We start from the raw sequence: 18,710 nt of genomic DNA, 5'->3' as shown, positions 1-18,710 counted from the left end.
ATGAATGGGTGACCATGCGTGTATTTGACCCAGGTTTTAGACACGATACATGAAATCATCGCAAAAATGAATAAATGGTCGTGACCATTAATTTATTTTTGCGATGGTTTCATTTATCATGTGTAAAACCGACTTTGTCCCTTTAATATTTTGAAATCAATGTAGATGTACAGGTCTAAAGAATTGATGATTGTCCTAGGGAGGTCATTTTCAAACAGGTGGTACCTCGCGCGGAGTCCGCGGCATCCCACTTATTCGTTTACCTCGGTGATTACCGCACCTCAGGTGCTGTGAATATTCATGACTTCATTACCACAGGCTGGAGTTGGGCCATTCACACCTTTATTTTAGTCCCTTTTGATCTAATGATCATGGTATCTCCGTGGCATTAAAACGTCCGCGGTAAGTCTGAGGGAATTAAAAAACTGGGAGGGGTGACGGCTGTGCTGCAGTTTACGAAAATCAGCCTGATTGTCTTCCTACTTTGCACGATAGTTGGAGGGACGAGCTGGTTATTTTTAGCCGCAGACGTTCAACACTCGTTGAAGGGTCTCAAATTTCAAAACAAAAGATCAAAGGTCAAAGTGTTGAAACTTGTAGCAATTTTACTACAATCTCTACATTTTCGCCAACAAATTACTATCGTAACTGATCATATATTACCTACCACATTTCACGGAAAAGCTCAATAAAATGTTAAATAAAATTTTCAACAAAATATTAACTGAAGCAAAACAATGGATCGAAGTTCTGTATTCAAGGTTTTACAGAACAAGGTAGGTACATGCTCCAGGTTTTAAACGTTGAGCAAACAGAAAAATGTGAATGTTTTACAAAATAACCTCGAAATATTTTTCATTTTCTAATTGGAAATTAGTGTTTTTTTACGTTGTTTGCATTGTAGTTTTCCAAGTATGATTGAGAAATTTAACATACCAGCTAGCGTGACTGCCTTGAAATTTATTTATGGATCTGGTCGAGAGCCATTCAAATAGTTTGACAAGCTCTGCAAAATGCCGCAGTGGCAAACTGATCAAAATCATGATTGCTCATGCTGTAATGCTGGCAGCTGACATAATTAATATAAGTATTATATAGAAATAATAACGCGAATAATAATAGGTTCAATTTCCGTGAAAATTTCACAAGTAGGGTATTTTGGGTCGAAAAGACCAAATATGATATCGATTTCACTGCCCCATGTTTCCATGGTAACCATTTTAGGGGTTGAAAATATCAATTTTTCTAATATCCAATGAAAAGTTACTTTAATTGATATGAAAATTATCTAGTGGGGGGAATTCGGGTCAGAGAACACAAAAACCAGACTTATTTTAATGTTTCGAGTTGCCATGGTAACTATTTTGGCATTGAAAATGTTCCTTTTTCCTTATTTCTATTAAAAATGTACTCGGACATAATCCCGGTATTTTGGGAATAACCTCATTGTTATACACCTTTTTTAATCCAATTTTACCTCGAAAAAATCAAAATTAAAGCTTTTTTGGGGATGACCGTCCCACACTGCACTGAGCGATCGCGAGCAAACTGAGAACGCATTAAGCGCGTCCGCTAAGCGCACAGAACGAAATTTCAAACCCGCGCAGCACAGTGAACGTGTGAGAAATTGTAGGCCGGCAGCATAATTTCACCCGAATTCACAGGCTTTTGATTCACCACTACTAACGTTGTGAAGTACCCAATATTTAGAAGTATTTCCCCGCATTGACGTAATGGTGTTTTGAGGTCAAGGTCAAATAGCGTCCAATAACACCAAAAGTTATTGTACTCCGCGGCAAACAGCTTGAGCGGACGTATAGAATTTGCATAATTCAATAGGCTGCAGAGCCTCGTTCTGAATGTAAACAAGCAATATGCCGGAATACACGTCGTTCGAGCGACTTGGTCGTGAAAATGGGCTCGAAAGCTCACAAATATGATTATTTAATGCGAAATTGAACATGCTATGAGGTAATGTACACTTTTGAGAGTAATTTCATCGTATCTATGTATGATAGAAATAAATACTAATGATAATTGACAACTGAATTCGTACGTTGCCATGATGGTTTATACCTCTCAGCTGTGTGCTATTTTTAGACTGTGACCCGAAACACACTGATGCAGGTCTTGAACAAAAATAATACTTGTTGTGTCAAACCACTTGCTATTGAACAACGCTTGTGACAAGTTTCGTGAATTTCTGACGGTGCGCCTATATTTGCGGCATGATTTCACGATGCCATGTATGCGCTGTTACCGTACAAGGCCGATCGTACAGCCCAGTGTACGCGTGTACAGCGTATGTAACGCTATGGCACTGAGTTAATACGGCGAAACTCTATCGGACTTCAGTCAACATTGACGAGTTGAAACATGATAACTCGACAGTGATATACTACCCGTTACCAGTGAAAAGGAAAACTGTGACAAATCATGGAGGTATGTAAGACCCCAAAAATTGACAAAGTGAGCGTCAAAGTGCTCGATCGAGCACTTTGTGGAAAATGGCAAACTGAGCGTCAAGCTGAGCGTCAAACCGAGCGATCGAGCACTTTGTGGAAAATGTCAAACTGAGCGTCAAAGTGAGCGTCAAACTGAGCGTGATGGCGCCTCCAACGATGGGATGTGGTATAATTAATTTTGCCATCAGCTGTGAGATCGCGTCCCGCCAGGTCGATGTTTACATTCACTATGGCGGTACCCAACGAACTTCGTTAGTCGTCAATCCCGCCTGATGATTTGGCATGAGTTGACATTCCACGTTACTATTGCCCTGTTTAGGGTAGATAATCTTTCCGAACACATTTCGCTTCATGGCCATGACAAATATCATTTGATCTCAAACTTGAATGCACATGGTGACATCGGAGACAAGCTACATCGGACTTTGAATACGATGTAACAGAGAGAGAGCGTGTACGTCTTGGTCAAATAAACTAGTACGTTGTCACTGTTGCGTATGTTCACTTCCGTCTGTAAAATATTGCAAACTAAATACCTAACAAAAAGGTGCAATTCATGAACACCCCCTAACATGTCTTAGGTGTGGTCGATGTCACAAAAATAGTTGACGATTTATCAAATGTAAAGTTCAAGTTAATTACGACACCCAAATTTGTTCAATTTGTGCGAGATAGGGAAGTAAAACTCGGGTCATACATGGGTAGAGCCATTCCATGATAGCAAATATTGACATTGTGTCTGGGGACAATTTGTCGTGTCTATTTTTATCTATATTTGATAGCAGCATGAATGTCCTTGTACTCAATAAAGAAGGCACTGAAATTACCAGTTAAAATTGCTAACTACTACGATGGGTTGCGACGTTTTAGCCATTTGAGTCAACATCACATCGTTCACCCCACGACTACGTAACACCCTATCACCAACCCGACATGCGAACAACCGGGCAGGCGAAGTTTATTCCTTAAATTTATGCCATTTTGATATTTGTACGCCTACAGACTTGGATCAAGTTTATCGTAACTTCATAAACACGTTCAATAAAGAAAGCATTCTGCTATAAAGTTCGTGTCAATAAAATACACTGCTGGAATAATTGTTTTGAAGTCCGAAGCTCTGCATTCAAGATTACAGTATGGTAGGTATTCTTTGAACTTTGAGCAAACAGAACGATGCATATCGACGTAGTTTACGGCTCTGCACGCATCGATATAACCATAGTCGTGACGGGGCCCGGGATATGTGGCGCTACGGACCACGCTTCTCTAGATAAAAATCGCTCTGCATTTTGATGATTTTGAATGAATGTGTCTGTGGACTATTGTAGCTGCACAGTAAAATTTCAAAGATCATTTCTGCGCTGATCGCCATAAAATGCCGACGTTTTGTCAAGCGACGCCACTCACTGCACCGGCCGGGTACCATTTTTTTTATATCCATGACGGTGATTTTTCCCAACAAAATTTTTGTGGCGGACTGTGATTTGTTTTTATTGCATCAGTGACGGCTAGCGGTTCGCCTGCATTGAGTCAAGAGACTGTGGCTCAGAGGGTTGAGCCCACTGCAGCACTGAAAATTCCGTGAACTTGATTTGTTTGAAGTCCCGTCAGCGTGGCTAAACTTGACTGACGTAGTTTGCAACGTTCAATAATGATTCTACATAAATTAGACTGTCATCCAAAGATTCTTGATGTTGAAAGGTCAATTTAGACGTTGCCTGAATAAACACATGTCTGGAAATCATTTGCTGAACGTGACACTCTATGCGATGATCGTTTTTCGACGTGGGATTCTGTGCATGTGATGACGACGTCGAGTTCGTGAACCCTGTGACGTATTTGATTTGCATAATTGATGTCCACCCCCCAACTGCCCGAAAGTCAGTAACATTGCATTGATCATGAAAGTACAGTGCGACTTTACGGTATATATTTTTTGAATATCAGCATCCAGCTTTGATGTCCCACATATTTCTGTCATAAAAACGATACTTGACGTTATGTTCGGTCTGTAAAATCACCACAGTATATGTCGGAAATTTGTGACTAAATGCCTTCCTTCGATCTATTTGGAATGTATTACCGCCGAATGTAGGCCAAAACATAATATCTTGTTTTTTGACATAGCAGTTTATGTCAGTGCCGACATGAAAGAGGTTGCGCAACATTATATGAAAGCTGCCTCTGTGTTGTCGTATGCTGTCTGTATCTTCAGCACAGGCTTTGAAGTAGAGGTCAGCTAATTACAATTAACAAACCGACAATCTTGTCAATCGACAACACAAAATGGTACCGGTTCGGGATATAGAAAAAGGTTCCCAGACACTTCGCACCAAAACCACTTCGCACCATACCATCTCGTCCCATACCATTTCGCACCAAAACCACTTCGCACCAAAACAACCTCGTACCAAAACCTCTTCGCCCCAAAAATCACGTCGCCCAAAACCATTGCGCCCCAAAAACATTGCCACTTCACTCCTCAATTTATCGCTAACCGTTAAAAGCTGAAAATAACCAACCACTGCCTGTGAAGTTTTAATCACCTTTCTACCATCCCAGGACTGAAATCTTGAAATTGTACATATTTCGAGAAAATGACATCGCATCGTGCAATACCACGCACGGCACCTGAAATGTACCATTTAGTAGTTTGCGTGTTTCTTTTTTCTAATATACCGTATGGTTTCATGGAAGAATAAATGGTTCAAGGTAGCCAAGTTGCAGGTAAAACATCGTTATGATACATCGTGGCATCGATGTTTTAGGACGAGTTGACGGAACTATACTTAAGTGAAGTAATTTCAGTACGAGGTGGTACTTGGGGCGAAGTGGCGTTGGACGAGGTAATAGTTGGGACGAGGTGGTTTTGGTGCGAAATGGTTTTGGAACGAAGTTGTGTGGGGCGAAGTGGTTTTGGTGCGAAGTGTCTGGGCCCCATAGAAAATGCTGCATTGTCAACCGTGATTTTCTATCCATTTGACATCACGATTGCCGAACAATGTCTTATCATGACAAATGTTTCAGAATTAAAGCAATGTGAAAAAAACCATCTTTCACCCGAAAAAGTGAAAGTTACTGTAATTTTTTCGGCTTCAGGCGTAAGCTTATGATTGGCTCAAAACTTTTCAGTCTCGGTCAACCCATAGAGAATGACGTATATTTGACCTCGATCTGCCTGCCATTTGTCAACACACGTACATGCACACTACAGATAGTGATTGACATTGCTTCATCGAGGTCCGTCGACTACAGGACCTTGACTCCTATCTCTTATTCTTTTTTACTACGAAGAGTAAACTGTAATTATAAATAAACTGTAATTATGACACCAATATTGCGCGCGTCATTGTAAACACGTTTTTATTAGCCAAGCTGGCAAATCGTGTACTATCCAGTACGCGCTAACTGAGCACCCATGCAAGCTATATGTCACATATTCGCTACATTTTAGCACTCTTACTCAGTTCAACGCTCAGCTCTTCTTTTTTTCGCCAGGTTTGATTCTTAAGCCGGCCGCACACGAGAGAAATTAGCTGAGCAAAAATCCTCGCGAGGAAAATTGCTCAGCAAACTTCTCCCCGTGTGCGGTCGATTTTTTGCGCGTTGCATCACTCTTTTGCGCGTTGAGTAAAATATCCAACATGTTTGATATTTTTTTCCTCGCGAGGAAAATTACTCACCGTGTGCGCTCGACTGAGTAATTTTACTCACGACTTTCTACCTACGCGCATGCGTGGAATCACATGACAGTACAAAATGGCTGCCCCCATGGAAAACGATAGTTATATAGCTGATGCAGTTATTGAGGATAAATTAGTTGAAATCTGGTCAAGTTATCCCGCCTTATACGACGTTAGATCACCCGATTTTAAGAATAGGGACAAAAAAGAACATGCACTTGTAGCGATAGGGACGGAGCTTGGAAAAACAGGTAAAATAGGGAGAATCGCATATTTGTGTTCTTTCAAGTCAATCATATCACTCCGCTCAAGTTCCTCTCCCCTAAACATTCCTTCCTTTGCTAGTCTTGTCGTGCCGCGCTTGCGCGACTTTAATGTTGTAAAGCATACGTTTTAGTATATCCAGAACTTCTCGGTTATTATCGGTGTGAGTTAAAAACAATTTACCTTTATTATGTGCAACCCCCTTTATATATATCAATTCTGTCGAAAATCTGTGTACGGTTATGCTCGAGCGATCAGAGTAACCGCGGGCTAAATACACGAAAATCACGATCAAATGGGATTTTAACATAATGTAATCCCTTTTCAATATTTAGCAGATATTTAAATTAGATCAATAGATCTTTTTATTGCGTGTTAGTTTTGGCAAGTTCGTTTTTGCGTACAGAAAGGCCACTGATTTAGTGAGGCATCTTGGGATATGTTTTCAACAAGGGGGACACCCTCGTGAAATGTGCGCCGCACGACGAATATAGCTGATTAAACATATGCGAAGACCGTCACAAAATAATTTGAATAACAATAAACGCACAGCGAAATGGTAATTAGCATAACAGGGGCAGGTAAGTATCTTCGGTGGGGGAGGGGTCACTTTTTCTTTTTAATTTTATTATGGCGGCGAAGCACTTCGTCACCTGTTACAAAAATGCTAAATGAGGCCAATATCTTATTGTTGTATGGCGCCTTTCATTTCGATACTGTGGCATTCATAGGCAATTATGTGATTTTTCAGAAAAAGGGGAACATAAACAGAAAAAGAAATAGGAAAAAACCAATCATGAATTTTAGCATATAATTTTTTTATATTTATCTCATAAAGATCAGGATAAAATCTGAATGTTTCGCCTTTTTGATTTATCAAGTAAGGGTGGGTGGAGAGAAGGAAAAGCATGTTTGCAGGAAGTATATTTTACTTTTATAAATTAGTTATGGCTTCTCTCATTTTAATAAAAATTAATTTTTAAACAATTGGCCGAAATGTCAATTTGAATCAGAAACCAATTGGTGTGTACAATAATTAATTCACATCCGCCCCTCCCCTGCTTAAGAAAATGACTTGTCCCTAATGCAGCTCTGTTCTATGTGATATACCCACATGTAGACATTATATAGGTAATTGTATCATACTTTACTACAAGCCTAAGCTAATCCATAGAAAAACATTAAACATAGGGCCAAAGTCCCTGAAGCTACTATAGACATGGATACAAAATTAAGTATTTCCTGACTGTATGAAATTATCTCACTAAGGTCATCCTAGGGACATGTAAACCAAATATTAAAGCTGTCTGACCAGCGGTTTAGAAAAAACAAGCGACTCAACAGTTGACAGAGCTCTGCTGTGTTAACCTTTTGTGACACATGTATTGATGAAGAAGGTGGATATCTTTGATAGCTCATTTCAGGATGGCCTGACCAAAAATGTAAAAAAATTCCTTAAAAATACAGATTTGCATATTTCATCAGACTATATTAGTCTATAATAGCAAATAAACCAGAGTTAATTACATTCTAATTAAAGTAAACAAGACTTGCTTAAATCAAGATTAAATCATAAAAAAAGCATATCTGTCAGGTTATAAAGAATCTTGAGCTGGTTACCTTTATCAGTATTTTCATCCTATTAACCAAGCACATTTATCTTTCAAATTAACATTGCAAGTAAGTTCTGTTGAATAAGTTGAGACTGTACGTACTCAGAGAAAGCACACAGAAGAGACAAATGTTTGAAACTTAAGAAGTTTAAGGTCATCAAAAGCTTACAAGGAATCATGTAACACTTTCATTGCAGTGTTTACACAGATTGCATAATTGCTATAAATAGCACATGAGGAATCTTACAGCCAAGCTTTACCATAAAAACCCTATCACTTTGACCACTCTTTTAATTGACCACTCTATTTTTTTCCTCAAAAAGTAATCTTATTTTATCCTTACCAAGTCAACCATAAATGGAAATTAGAACTTTCTCTATCTCTATTTATTTGACCACCCTATCATGACAAACTATTATGAGCAATTTCTTTTAGATAACATAAATGGTGGTTCAGAATATCAAAGTTGGGATTCAGGAAAGTTGCCTTTACATGTTTTAATCCTCCAAGATGGTAAGCATTTCACTATGAACTGTCAAAAAAAGTTGAACTTTCTGATAATTCCACACTAAAATTATTTTGGCTTTGATGATTTCCTAATTAATTCAATTATTTAAAATCTTATTAATTATTTTTTTCTGGGTGAATTGATAGGGTTTATACAGTACAAGAATTACATACAATGTAAGTCAAATTTTGACCAAAAATGACAAAAAAAATTCCTTAAAATACACATTTGCATATTTCATCACAATTTGAACAATCTAAGTTGGGTTATCCCTAGGGACCTGTATACCAGATAACAAAGCTGTCTGACCAGCGGTTATGAAGAAGAAGATTTTTTACAAAAAACACCTTTTTTGGCATTAATTTGCCTATTTTCAACAATATCAAAAAATTAAAAAAACAGTTTCTCAAAATTATATTTTTCATCTACACAACAAATATCAAATCAGTAAGTACTGCGGTTCTCAAGATATTTGAGTGGACGGACGCCTCACAAACGGACATACATACATACATACATACAGACTGACGACGGACGCCGGACGGATACCCATCCCAATAGCTTCTATAGACTATAGTCTATAGTAGCTAAAAATGTTCTCCACATTTTTCAAGTTGGATCATATTAATTGTCCCTCATAATGAGACACATTTCCTCGAATACATATGATTTGAACTATTATATGCAGTGTGCCCTCTAAGGGGAGAACCATTTAATTTTGGGGGGAAGGGGGGTATGGAGGAAACGGGTATGGGAGCAAATTTTTTTTTCCTGTCACAGTGACAGCAATTTTTTTTTCTACTGTCAGAGCTGCATCAATTTTTTTTTTCAAATGGAGTACCAATGCAATTTTTTTTCTTTGTCATCAAGTTTGTGATGCGTTGTATAAGGGAGCCGTCATTATTTACGGCCTGAAACTCAGAAATTTCGAGTGACACCCCATGATGAATTTGAGTAACTCCCCTCTCTAACTCTGGAATTTTGACTGATCCCCCCCCCCCCCACTTAGAAAAGCTAAATACAAATACATGTATTTGTAACATTTACAAAATACAGCAACAGTAAAGACCTTTGAAATCCTGATGTACTCTGCTAGACTATCATCAGTTATCTCATGATGGTTCAAAAAAGGTGAACCCATCAAAATGAAATTGTAAGTCACAACAAAATAAAGATATAAAAGCTCACGCAGTATCTAACCATATAGTACATGTTTAATTTGGATGGGTTTTTATGACAGGGTTTTCACTAGGATATCTGACCGGGCAGAATTTGAAAGTACAGGGAGAGAACACGCGAGAGGCTTAGGGGGAAGTGTCACAGGGGCTTTCCCCTATCTTGCATGGAAATTTTTAAGATATTGATGTGTACAATGGTGCAGTCTGGTGCAATCTGAGATGTGTTTTTAATTTTTTTACTAAGTGAAAATGTTAGAACACCCCAAGGGGGAGAGCACGAGAGGGGGTTCCCCCCTCTCGTATTGGAAATTTTGGGAAATTGATGTGTTCAATGGTGCAATCTGAGAGGAGTTTCAGGTTATTTTGCACTCGGTAAAACTGTTTGAAAATGACATTGAACACTGCAATATTTTTTTACATTTTATGCATGATCAGTGTTTGTGCCACAATATTCAACAACCAAACAATGACAATACAATTTGTGAAAAACAGTTCTGTTTGCCAGAGACCGAAGATAAATAAATATACAGGAATGGAAAATCTGTGACCTTCTTGTGTCATTTCTCCAGCTGCTAGCTTCTAATGAAAAGCATGAATATGGTATGTTTAACTGTCAAAATGGTCATTGAACTGAGGTAAATGAAAACATGTTTCTGTGATAATAAAGGATGAATTCACAACAGTTCAGTTTTGTCCTAGATCCTGTGAAAATTTTGAGAAATTGATGTGCGCCATGGTGCAGTGTAGTGCAATCCGATAGGCATTTAAAATTTGTCTTTTACCAGTAAAACTGTTAGAAGACCCAAGGGGGAGAGCACGAGAGGGGGTGCCCCCTCTCGCATTTAAAATTTTGAGAAATGGATGTATGAAATGGTGCAATCTGAGATGTGTTTCAATTTATTTCGTCAGAAAAAATTGAGTAACCCCGCGCCCCCCCCCCCTTCTTCCTCTTCACATTTTGAGTAACGCCCCCTGAAGTTTTCAATTTTTTTAGTGACCCCCCTCCCGTGTGTTTCATTATATTTGTTATTCCTCAATTTTTCATTGTCAACTTGTACATATTCCTTATATATTTATATTGAGAGAATAATATATTGATTTTAACACTAGTTTATTGACTCCTGTCTTTTGTTTAAAATTTTCACAATTTACAGAAGTAAAAAAGTCCCCTTTAGATAGTGCCTATACCATTGAGATATTGCAACAGAAATCCTGAAATATGATTTCTTGGGTCAGTAAAGGGAAGGAAAACATTGAGTGTACTGAGGTGTAAAGTAGACCTATGTAGTGCATGCTTATATCATAAGTGCTGGGAAAAAAACATAAGAATTTCTTGTGGTAAAAACATTTGCGCCGCCTATGGCGGCGCGCCGGTAAAGAATACATGAGAATAGGGTTTCCAAATTTTGCTAATTCCTGGTGCATTGTGACAATTTTTTTTTCACTTCTGTCTGTTATGACAATTCTTTTTTTCTAAGGCCATGACAGGATCAATTTTTTTTTTCTTCTATCTCACCTGGCGACAATTTTTTTTCCCTCAAAATCCTCCATACCCCTCCCCCCAGAAATCAAATGGTGGTCCCCTAAGCATAATTTTTGAGTCATGACTCAAAAATATTCTCTGTGACACAAGAAAATTTTCAGCTAAATAGGAAATAATACATGGTGACTCAAGAAAAATAACCAAGTTTTAAAATTGACTCAAAAGTTTTTTGAAATCTTGTTAGTTAGAGGGCACACTGATTATATGACCTGTATGCCTATATCAAAGTAATTTGACAAGTGGTTTTGAGCAATGAAATAGTTTTGACTTGAGTTTACATCAGGAATATTCTCAAAGACTTGCATATACTTACACATTTGGATCGGTGATTTTGAATAATTTTAAGTATGAATGAAAACAAATGGTTAAAGGCAACATTGCATATGTCATTATATTTAAGGACATTGTGACATATTTTACATCTTTATGACAAATTTCATGTCAAGCAATCTGGCTGGTGGTTTTGGAAATAAGTTGGAATGAAACAATGAGCATGATTGATTCTGTATGTTAAAGCTCCATTAGGTGTAACTTTTGTCGAGATTTTCAGAATTTTTTGTTCTGTTCCAGCTACAGTTTCTTTTTAAAAACCTGAACCATGATGAAATGCCCAATGTTTCACTTATCAACAGAACCTATTTTAGTGTAATCAGAAAATTGTGTTCAAGTCCAGACTGGAACTCATTTGTCAACAATAACAATAACAATGGTCATTTCACATATACAGGATGTCTTGACTGGCGGAATACTGAATATTTCAGCTTGACATACAGATGGGAATTGCGTATTGCAGTTATATAAATATAATACTGGAAAAATTACCAAAAATTATAATGTCCCTTTAACTTTGAAACCATAACAACTTTTTCTGTTCCATTAAGAACTGAAGATCATTTTCATTATTTCAATATGAGTAAATAAATGATTAAAATGTCATTATCTTCAGCTGACTGGGTAAAGGTGAAATTACGTTATCTTCGTAACAACTATGTGAAGGCCAAGAAGCCTGGATCAAGTGGGAGTGCACGCAACACCAGTAAGAGAAGAAATTGGTTGTTGGACAAGTTGCAGTTCTTGGATCCATTCATTGCATCTCGACCATCAATATCAAATTTGGATGAGGTAAGTATTTTGTTTAAATAATGTATCCATAAATTAAACAACTATTGTATTATCTGTTGTTGTGGAGAACATGCAGATTTGTCTCCTTGTGACTGAAAATTCACCAATCAATAGCCAACATTGCAAAAACATGGAGGCTGATCTTCATTTTTCTCTAATGAACAGCACAGTAGCTGTAACTTTTGATGATTATTTCACCATTTTTGTTCTGTTCAACAATTGCTATTTCTTGTTCTCTTCACTAAATTAAATGCCATGTTTTTTTGTTGACATTTGACTTTAAGTCAAGATTAAAAGTCAGTTTTCAACAACAACATTGCTGGTAATGCATGTATTGACTGTGGTGATAAGCTGAATACTTGACATATCAACATGATGTAGGGAGAAGAATATGAAACATTATCAAAAGTTACAGCTACTGTGCCTTTAACTCAATGCTACGACCGGTTCAATTTTCTTAAAACTTTATTTGATTCAATATAAAATTGACACAACACGAAGCACAAATTGTAGTGCCATACAGTAAATGTTCTTGAAGATAATGTTCCATGGTGCGCTAGCCGAACACAACCAATGAAAAATTCAGCAAAAATCACCATAGACTAAAAACAGTCTATGAAATATTTTTCATGCCATAAATTGGCCAGAAATCACATTGTCCACGAAAGACTTACAGACTAGTCATATGGTTTTGCCATGGAACTGATCCAACTTGAGAGCAGAAGTAACCTGTAAGAAGTCGACGCTGCTCCTTTGCCTCTCTTGTTGGATTTCTACCCAGTGTTGGAGCCAATCCAACTAGTGCTGGATCATTGCGCCAAGCACCAGCAGTAAATGTGTGATTTTCAACATCTTCAGTATCAGCAATGCCTACATAGGTGTGCTTGTTTTTATCAACCATAAAATTATGCAAGCAACATGCTGCTAAAACCAAACCTGTTACTTATCAGGGTTTAGGTTGATGGTGGTATGAAAAACACGAAACCTGTTGGATAGAATTCCAAATGCATTTTCAACTACCCGACGGGCACGGGAGAGTCGATAGTTGAAAATCCTCTCTTCTGTATTTAAACTTCTGTGAGGATATGGTTTCATGATTGTCCTAGACATGGGGAATGCATCATCCCCAACAATGTGATAATGCATTTCATTGATATACTCTACCCCTTGGATGTTCTCTGGAGGTGGTAAATCGAGACATTTAGCATTTAATGCATTTTTAAGAGCAGAATTATTAAAAACTCCTGCGTCACCTTCCCGACCAGCTGCCCCAACGTCTACACAAGTGAACTTATAATTTGCATCTACTAAAGCCAATAAAAAATACTAAAAAAGTGTTTGTAATAAAAAATTCAGTTCCACTGTGATGTGGTTGAACGATGGCGATATGTTTCCCATCGATGGCACCAATGCAGCATGGGTAGTTCCATTTTTGATGAAATTCTTCTGCAATTTTCAGCCATTCTTCTTTTGATGTTGGAGTCTGAAAAAATTAATAAAAATATCAGAGATTATTATACACCTATTGTTGTAACCTTTGACAAAGCCTGCATCACATTACACTTAAAGTAATTAATCTGGCTGATACAAATTACTGTGTTAATGTTAAACATAATGAGTCTTTATGAATGTAATACACTGAGGACTTTAACCCTCAGTTCTAAGTGTGAGTTTCATTCATTAGACTCCTTAATGTTTATGTGTAAAAAAACAATGTAATTGGAAGCAGCTAGATTGATCATTTCAAGTGTAATGTTATGCAGGCTTTCTTCATATAATGTAATAAAAAAGTTAAAAAAAATCCCCCAAAAAGAAATAAAAAATAAAAAATACAGATATGTATGGACTCAAGCCCAATCAGTGATGTATTTGACTTGAATATATGGCTTGTCCAATACATCTGTCACTGAGCCCTTGTCCTTATAGTATTGTATTTTGTAAGTAACCCAAAATATTATAAAAGACAATTAATATAACTGATATTTTTAATCATTTCAGCCATCCCCATCCTCAGTAGATGATGATATTGATGAACCACAATTGATAGATGATGAGTCAAATTCAACATTGGATTTCTCTATGCCACCAACCCCAGCCAGCTGTAAGGATTCAACAGACGGTGATGATAAATCAACAAACAAGCCAATGAAGACAAAAATGAAGTCTTCCAAAAGACATCAGGCAGAAATGGAATATGAACTTATAAAGGGAGTTGCTGAATCAATTACTGAAAGAAACAAAAGACAGAAGTGTGGTGATGAAAAAAAGGATGCTGTTGAGACTTTTGGGAATTATGTAACCCAAACTCTACGGGAACTTGAACCAAAGATGAGACATTTGGCCCAACACCGAATATCAAATATTCTGTTTGAGGCACAGACAGGGTCTCTTATGCATTATAATGCCTTTCAAAATCATCAGCAATTTCAAGCATACACACAAAACTGGCAGGTACCATATCAACAAAACTCAAGTCCCATCAATACCACCTTTCATGCAGCTACAGATTCTGCTGTTCATCTACCTCCACAGCAGAATATCTGGCAATCAGATAACAGTAACACAGTCAATTCACAATTATCTGATGAACGACATACACCAATATTCACTCAGATGTAAATGAGTTGCAGCAGAGTAGTTGTAATTAACAGTTCATTGTTGTTCAAAACATTTCATAAATAAAGTATATGGAATCTATACCTTCAAGAATTTTTCCTTCATTGCATTGTATAAGGCCCCACATGTTTCTTCTATGATGGCTGAAATAGTCCTTTCACCAATCCTGAACTGGAAGGAAAGACTTCTGAATGTTTCCCCTGAAAAGAAAAAGTTGATGACAACATAATTCACAACATAGCCAAGCATATGCTTAGTAGTGGAAATGGTCTACAATATTCACTTACCCTATACAATGTATCACTTGAACATATTCATTATAATTAGGTAGGTAGGTTAGTAAGTGGGTAGGTGTGTGAGTATGTATGTATGTATGTATGTATGTATGTATGTATATGTCTGTCTGTCTATAGTGGAAAAAATGTAGTTGATACACAGAACAAAAAAACAAGTTGAACAAAAAAATAGTCTTAGTAACAGCTAATTGAAAATAAAATTAAAAATGACTAGAATAAATGAAGTATTTATAGCACAAAATTACGCAAATTACTGTTATTTATGGAAAAAGGGTTTGGTTTTCTATTTACTTACAATTAAAGATATTGTGGCAAATCTTCGAAATATCAATCATAGTGTCTTGAGTGCTGATGAATATTGCTTGTGGGTAATCACAGAAATATGCCCTAAGGCATTTACTGATAGTACACCTACCTGTAGCAAGGAATCGTAAGGTTACAGCAAGTCTTTCACTGGGATTAACTGCAGATCGCATATTAGTGTCTTGCTTCTCAATGTAGGGGCTTATCATTGTCAGGATGTCTTGAAATGATTGTCTGTCTAGACGGTGGAACTGGCGGAAGCTTTCAGGGTCTTCAGCCCTTAATTCTTGGACCAGATTCGCATACACTCGAGCTCCCTGAGCCTGTCGCCGCATTATCCACTGTCTTGTCCATGTTGTTCTGCACGCTGCTCTCCTTCGACGCCGACATCTGCGCAACAGCAAAAGAAGCAATAATACTTCTTCATCCTCAGATGCACTGTCATTTGCTTCCATTGCACTGTTATACACTGTTGTGCCCTTGAGATCTAAATGTTGAGTTGGAAAAGAAAGGAGTTGGACTTTATTTTATAACCTGAATTTGATACATTACATATTGTTGAGACAGCCTTCAATGACGGATCTGTTTCTTCTTCAAACATATTTCACAAAATTAAATCACCTTCATGGCAGATTGACTGACCCTCTGCTCATTTGAATATTGCCAATGCACCCGGTAACTTCTTTTTTGGCGTAGGCTGATCTCATTGTTTCATCCATGAACATGTCAGAAACAGGGAGTGGGGGGTGTTGGGGTGTTGTTGTTGATTGAGTCTGACAGAAGGGGAAACCGTGGACTGTACCAACTAACAATACCTTTTTCACAGGAATTCTGAAATAATCATTTTGAACATTTACATGTGTACCAGCCGATGTTATGTTGCAATACATCCAAATTTTAATACCAACAAGAACAAAAACCTGCTTAAACCAACAAGAAAAAAAATCTGCTTAAACTAGCTCTAAGTTAGTTTATACCTTCTGTTAATTTGTTTATACTTTGAACATTAAAGAAAATTAACAATTCACTTACCATTCAGTGTTCTTGACTGTGTAAAAATATTTTGTCAACTGTCATTATTTCAGTGGGGCACCAATCGCCCCTTGGTCAGTTGCTAGGGGTTGCCAACAAGTCAACAGAAGGGGAATCCCCTGTCACCCTTCTAGATGAAACACCACGATCTAGACCAGTAGACTTCAGAGTTCCTGAACAATGGTAATGGTTCCTAGATACTTCACTTTTTTCGCAAAATGACGATTGGAATATGAGGCAGCGACTGCAATGAAACAAATATATTTTTAGAAATAACGCTATTCACTGAAAGAATAGCGATGTACTGCTAAACGCGAACATTTAATGAGAAAAAATCTATAACGAGTTAGATTGCTCCGATTTTCACAAGATAAAAAGTATTGTAATTTTTCCCTGAGATCTATCCAGTAGAATCAAAATTAATTCACTTGGAATTTTATAGAATTTTTCCCTGAACACCCTATTCTGATTTTCATGTTTACGAGTCCCAATGCATCGAAGGTGCTGTGATACGAGTATCTGTTGGTCCAATCCGTATATTTCCTGCAGTACCCGCACCAGTAGGCGCAAAAAAGGTAGATCTCATGTTCTTTGCATCTTCCTTGAAACAAAAATCAGATGTGTAACATATTTACTCACCAACTGGTCACATTTTAATCAACGACATCAAGATCGATCGTTTTCCATGGGGGCAGCCATTTTGTACTGTCATGTGATTCCACGCATGCGCGTAGGTAGAAAGTCGTGAGTAAAATTACTCAGTCGAGCGCACACGGTGAGTAATTTTCCTCGCGAGGAAAAAAATATCAAACATGTTGGATATTTTACTCAACGCGCAAAAAAGTGATGCAACGCGCAAAAAATCGACCGCACACGGAGAGAAGTTTGCTGAGCAATTTTCCTCGCGAGGATTTTTGCTCAGCTAATTTCTCTCGTGTGCGGCCGGCTTTACTTCGTATTCAACGCTGTTTGACGCTCACTTTGTCATTTCCAACGCTCAGTTCGACGCTCACTTCGTCATTTCCAACGCTCAGTTCGACGCTCACTTTGTCATTTTCCAACGCTCAGTTCAACGCTCACTTTGTCTTTTGCCACGCTCAGTTTGACGCTCACTTTGTATTTTGCCACGCTCACTTCGACGCTCACTTTGTCGAATTTGGGACCCTTACATACCTGGAGGTCACGGTCACTCAAATCCACAACGATATTATTATCTTGAAAGGCTGAGGGGTCAGTAAAATCAGACGTGGGAATGTCCGACCTCCACATCCTGCATCGACTCCAAACAGACAGACACTGACAGTTGACAATGACCGAATACAAGAGAAGTCGGCCAGTACAGTATGCACCCAATTAGAATATATGCTCCATATTAGTGTTTCTTTTTTTGAAGTCTCACTTAAGTTATATACGAAAGCGATCTAAATGTCATTCATAAGATGAGCGTAATGTTTGCAAACTTCACAGATCACAGTTCAACGCACGTATGATATACACACATTGGGTAAAATTAATGATGGCGGTGTATCGCGATCGTAGTAGCGAGTTTGCAGTCTTCGTCATAGTTACACTTGAAGTTCGTTAAAAAGTCATAGGAGATGGTGAAGCAACTTAGTTAAGAGTCATCAAGCCATGAATTTTACTGAAGAAATGGCATAATGTTTGCCTGAACTTTAATACGGTACGCGCGCGATCTGCAGAAACACGGAGGCAGACCGTACATGTTTTGCAGGGTGGACGTGGGAGCTCTTCGACTTTGAGTTGTTTTCTGAATGTTCGTAGTAGTATTAAACCGACAAAATAACAAAAACTATGGTAGTAAAAAGTTAAAATTGTTTGGCATATTCAACTGTGAAGAGAATGCGTATGCAATCATATTGCTTTGTAGCGAGTGGCAGATTTCTCCTGGCCGAGTCCCACTGGGCGAGTTGGTCGGCACCACCGGCGCGCGCTGGCGATGGCCGAATCGCAACTGCCCGACTTCTCCGGTCACCCAATGGAAAATCGGGAGCCAATGCCTACGAGGACCACCGCGAAATAGTAACCCAAGCATCAAATATAAATATAACAGAAGTTGGATTGACAAC

General features: G+C 38.0%; 2 protein-coding genes across 17 annotated transcripts in view; one reads left to right on the top strand and one right to left on the bottom strand.

The window, feature by feature from the left end:
* The window catches only part of LOC139137831 (kinesin-like protein KIF1A), a 668,091-nt gene that overhangs the window by 527,094 nt on the left and 122,287 nt on the right, over positions 1-18,710 (bottom strand). The window lies entirely within an intron of this gene.
* On the top strand, positions 6,101-15,073 carry LOC139137834 (uncharacterized). The gene is made up of 3 exons (XM_070706118.1): positions 6,101-6,399; positions 12,201-12,376; positions 14,375-15,073. The coding sequence occupies exons 1-3, from the start codon at positions 6,225-6,227 to the stop codon at positions 14,993-14,995; spliced, it is 972 nt and encodes a 323-aa protein (XP_070562219.1). The 5' UTR covers positions 6,101-6,224; the 3' UTR covers positions 14,996-15,073.

This window comes from Ptychodera flava, chromosome 7, assembly GCF_041260155.1.
Source record: "Ptychodera flava strain L36383 chromosome 7, AS_Pfla_20210202, whole genome shotgun sequence".
NCBI classification, from domain to species: Eukaryota; Metazoa; Hemichordata; class Enteropneusta; family Ptychoderidae; genus Ptychodera; species Ptychodera flava.
The sequence above is the reverse complement of the archived record's forward strand: the minus strand, read 5'-3'. Positions and strand labels throughout refer to the sequence as shown.

Coding starts and splice junctions, on each gene's coding strand:
- LOC139137834 (XM_070706118.1), top strand. CDS start 6,225: ATGGCTGCCCCCATGGAAAACGATAGTTATATAGCTGATGCAGTTATT. Junction 6,400..12,200: donor GACGGAGCTTGGAAAAACAG/GTAAAATAGGGA, acceptor CATTATCTTCAG/CTGACTGGGTAAAGGTGAAA. Junction 12,377..14,374: donor CAATATCAAATTTGGATGAG/GTAAGTATTTTG, acceptor TAATCATTTCAG/CCATCCCCATCCTCAGTAGA.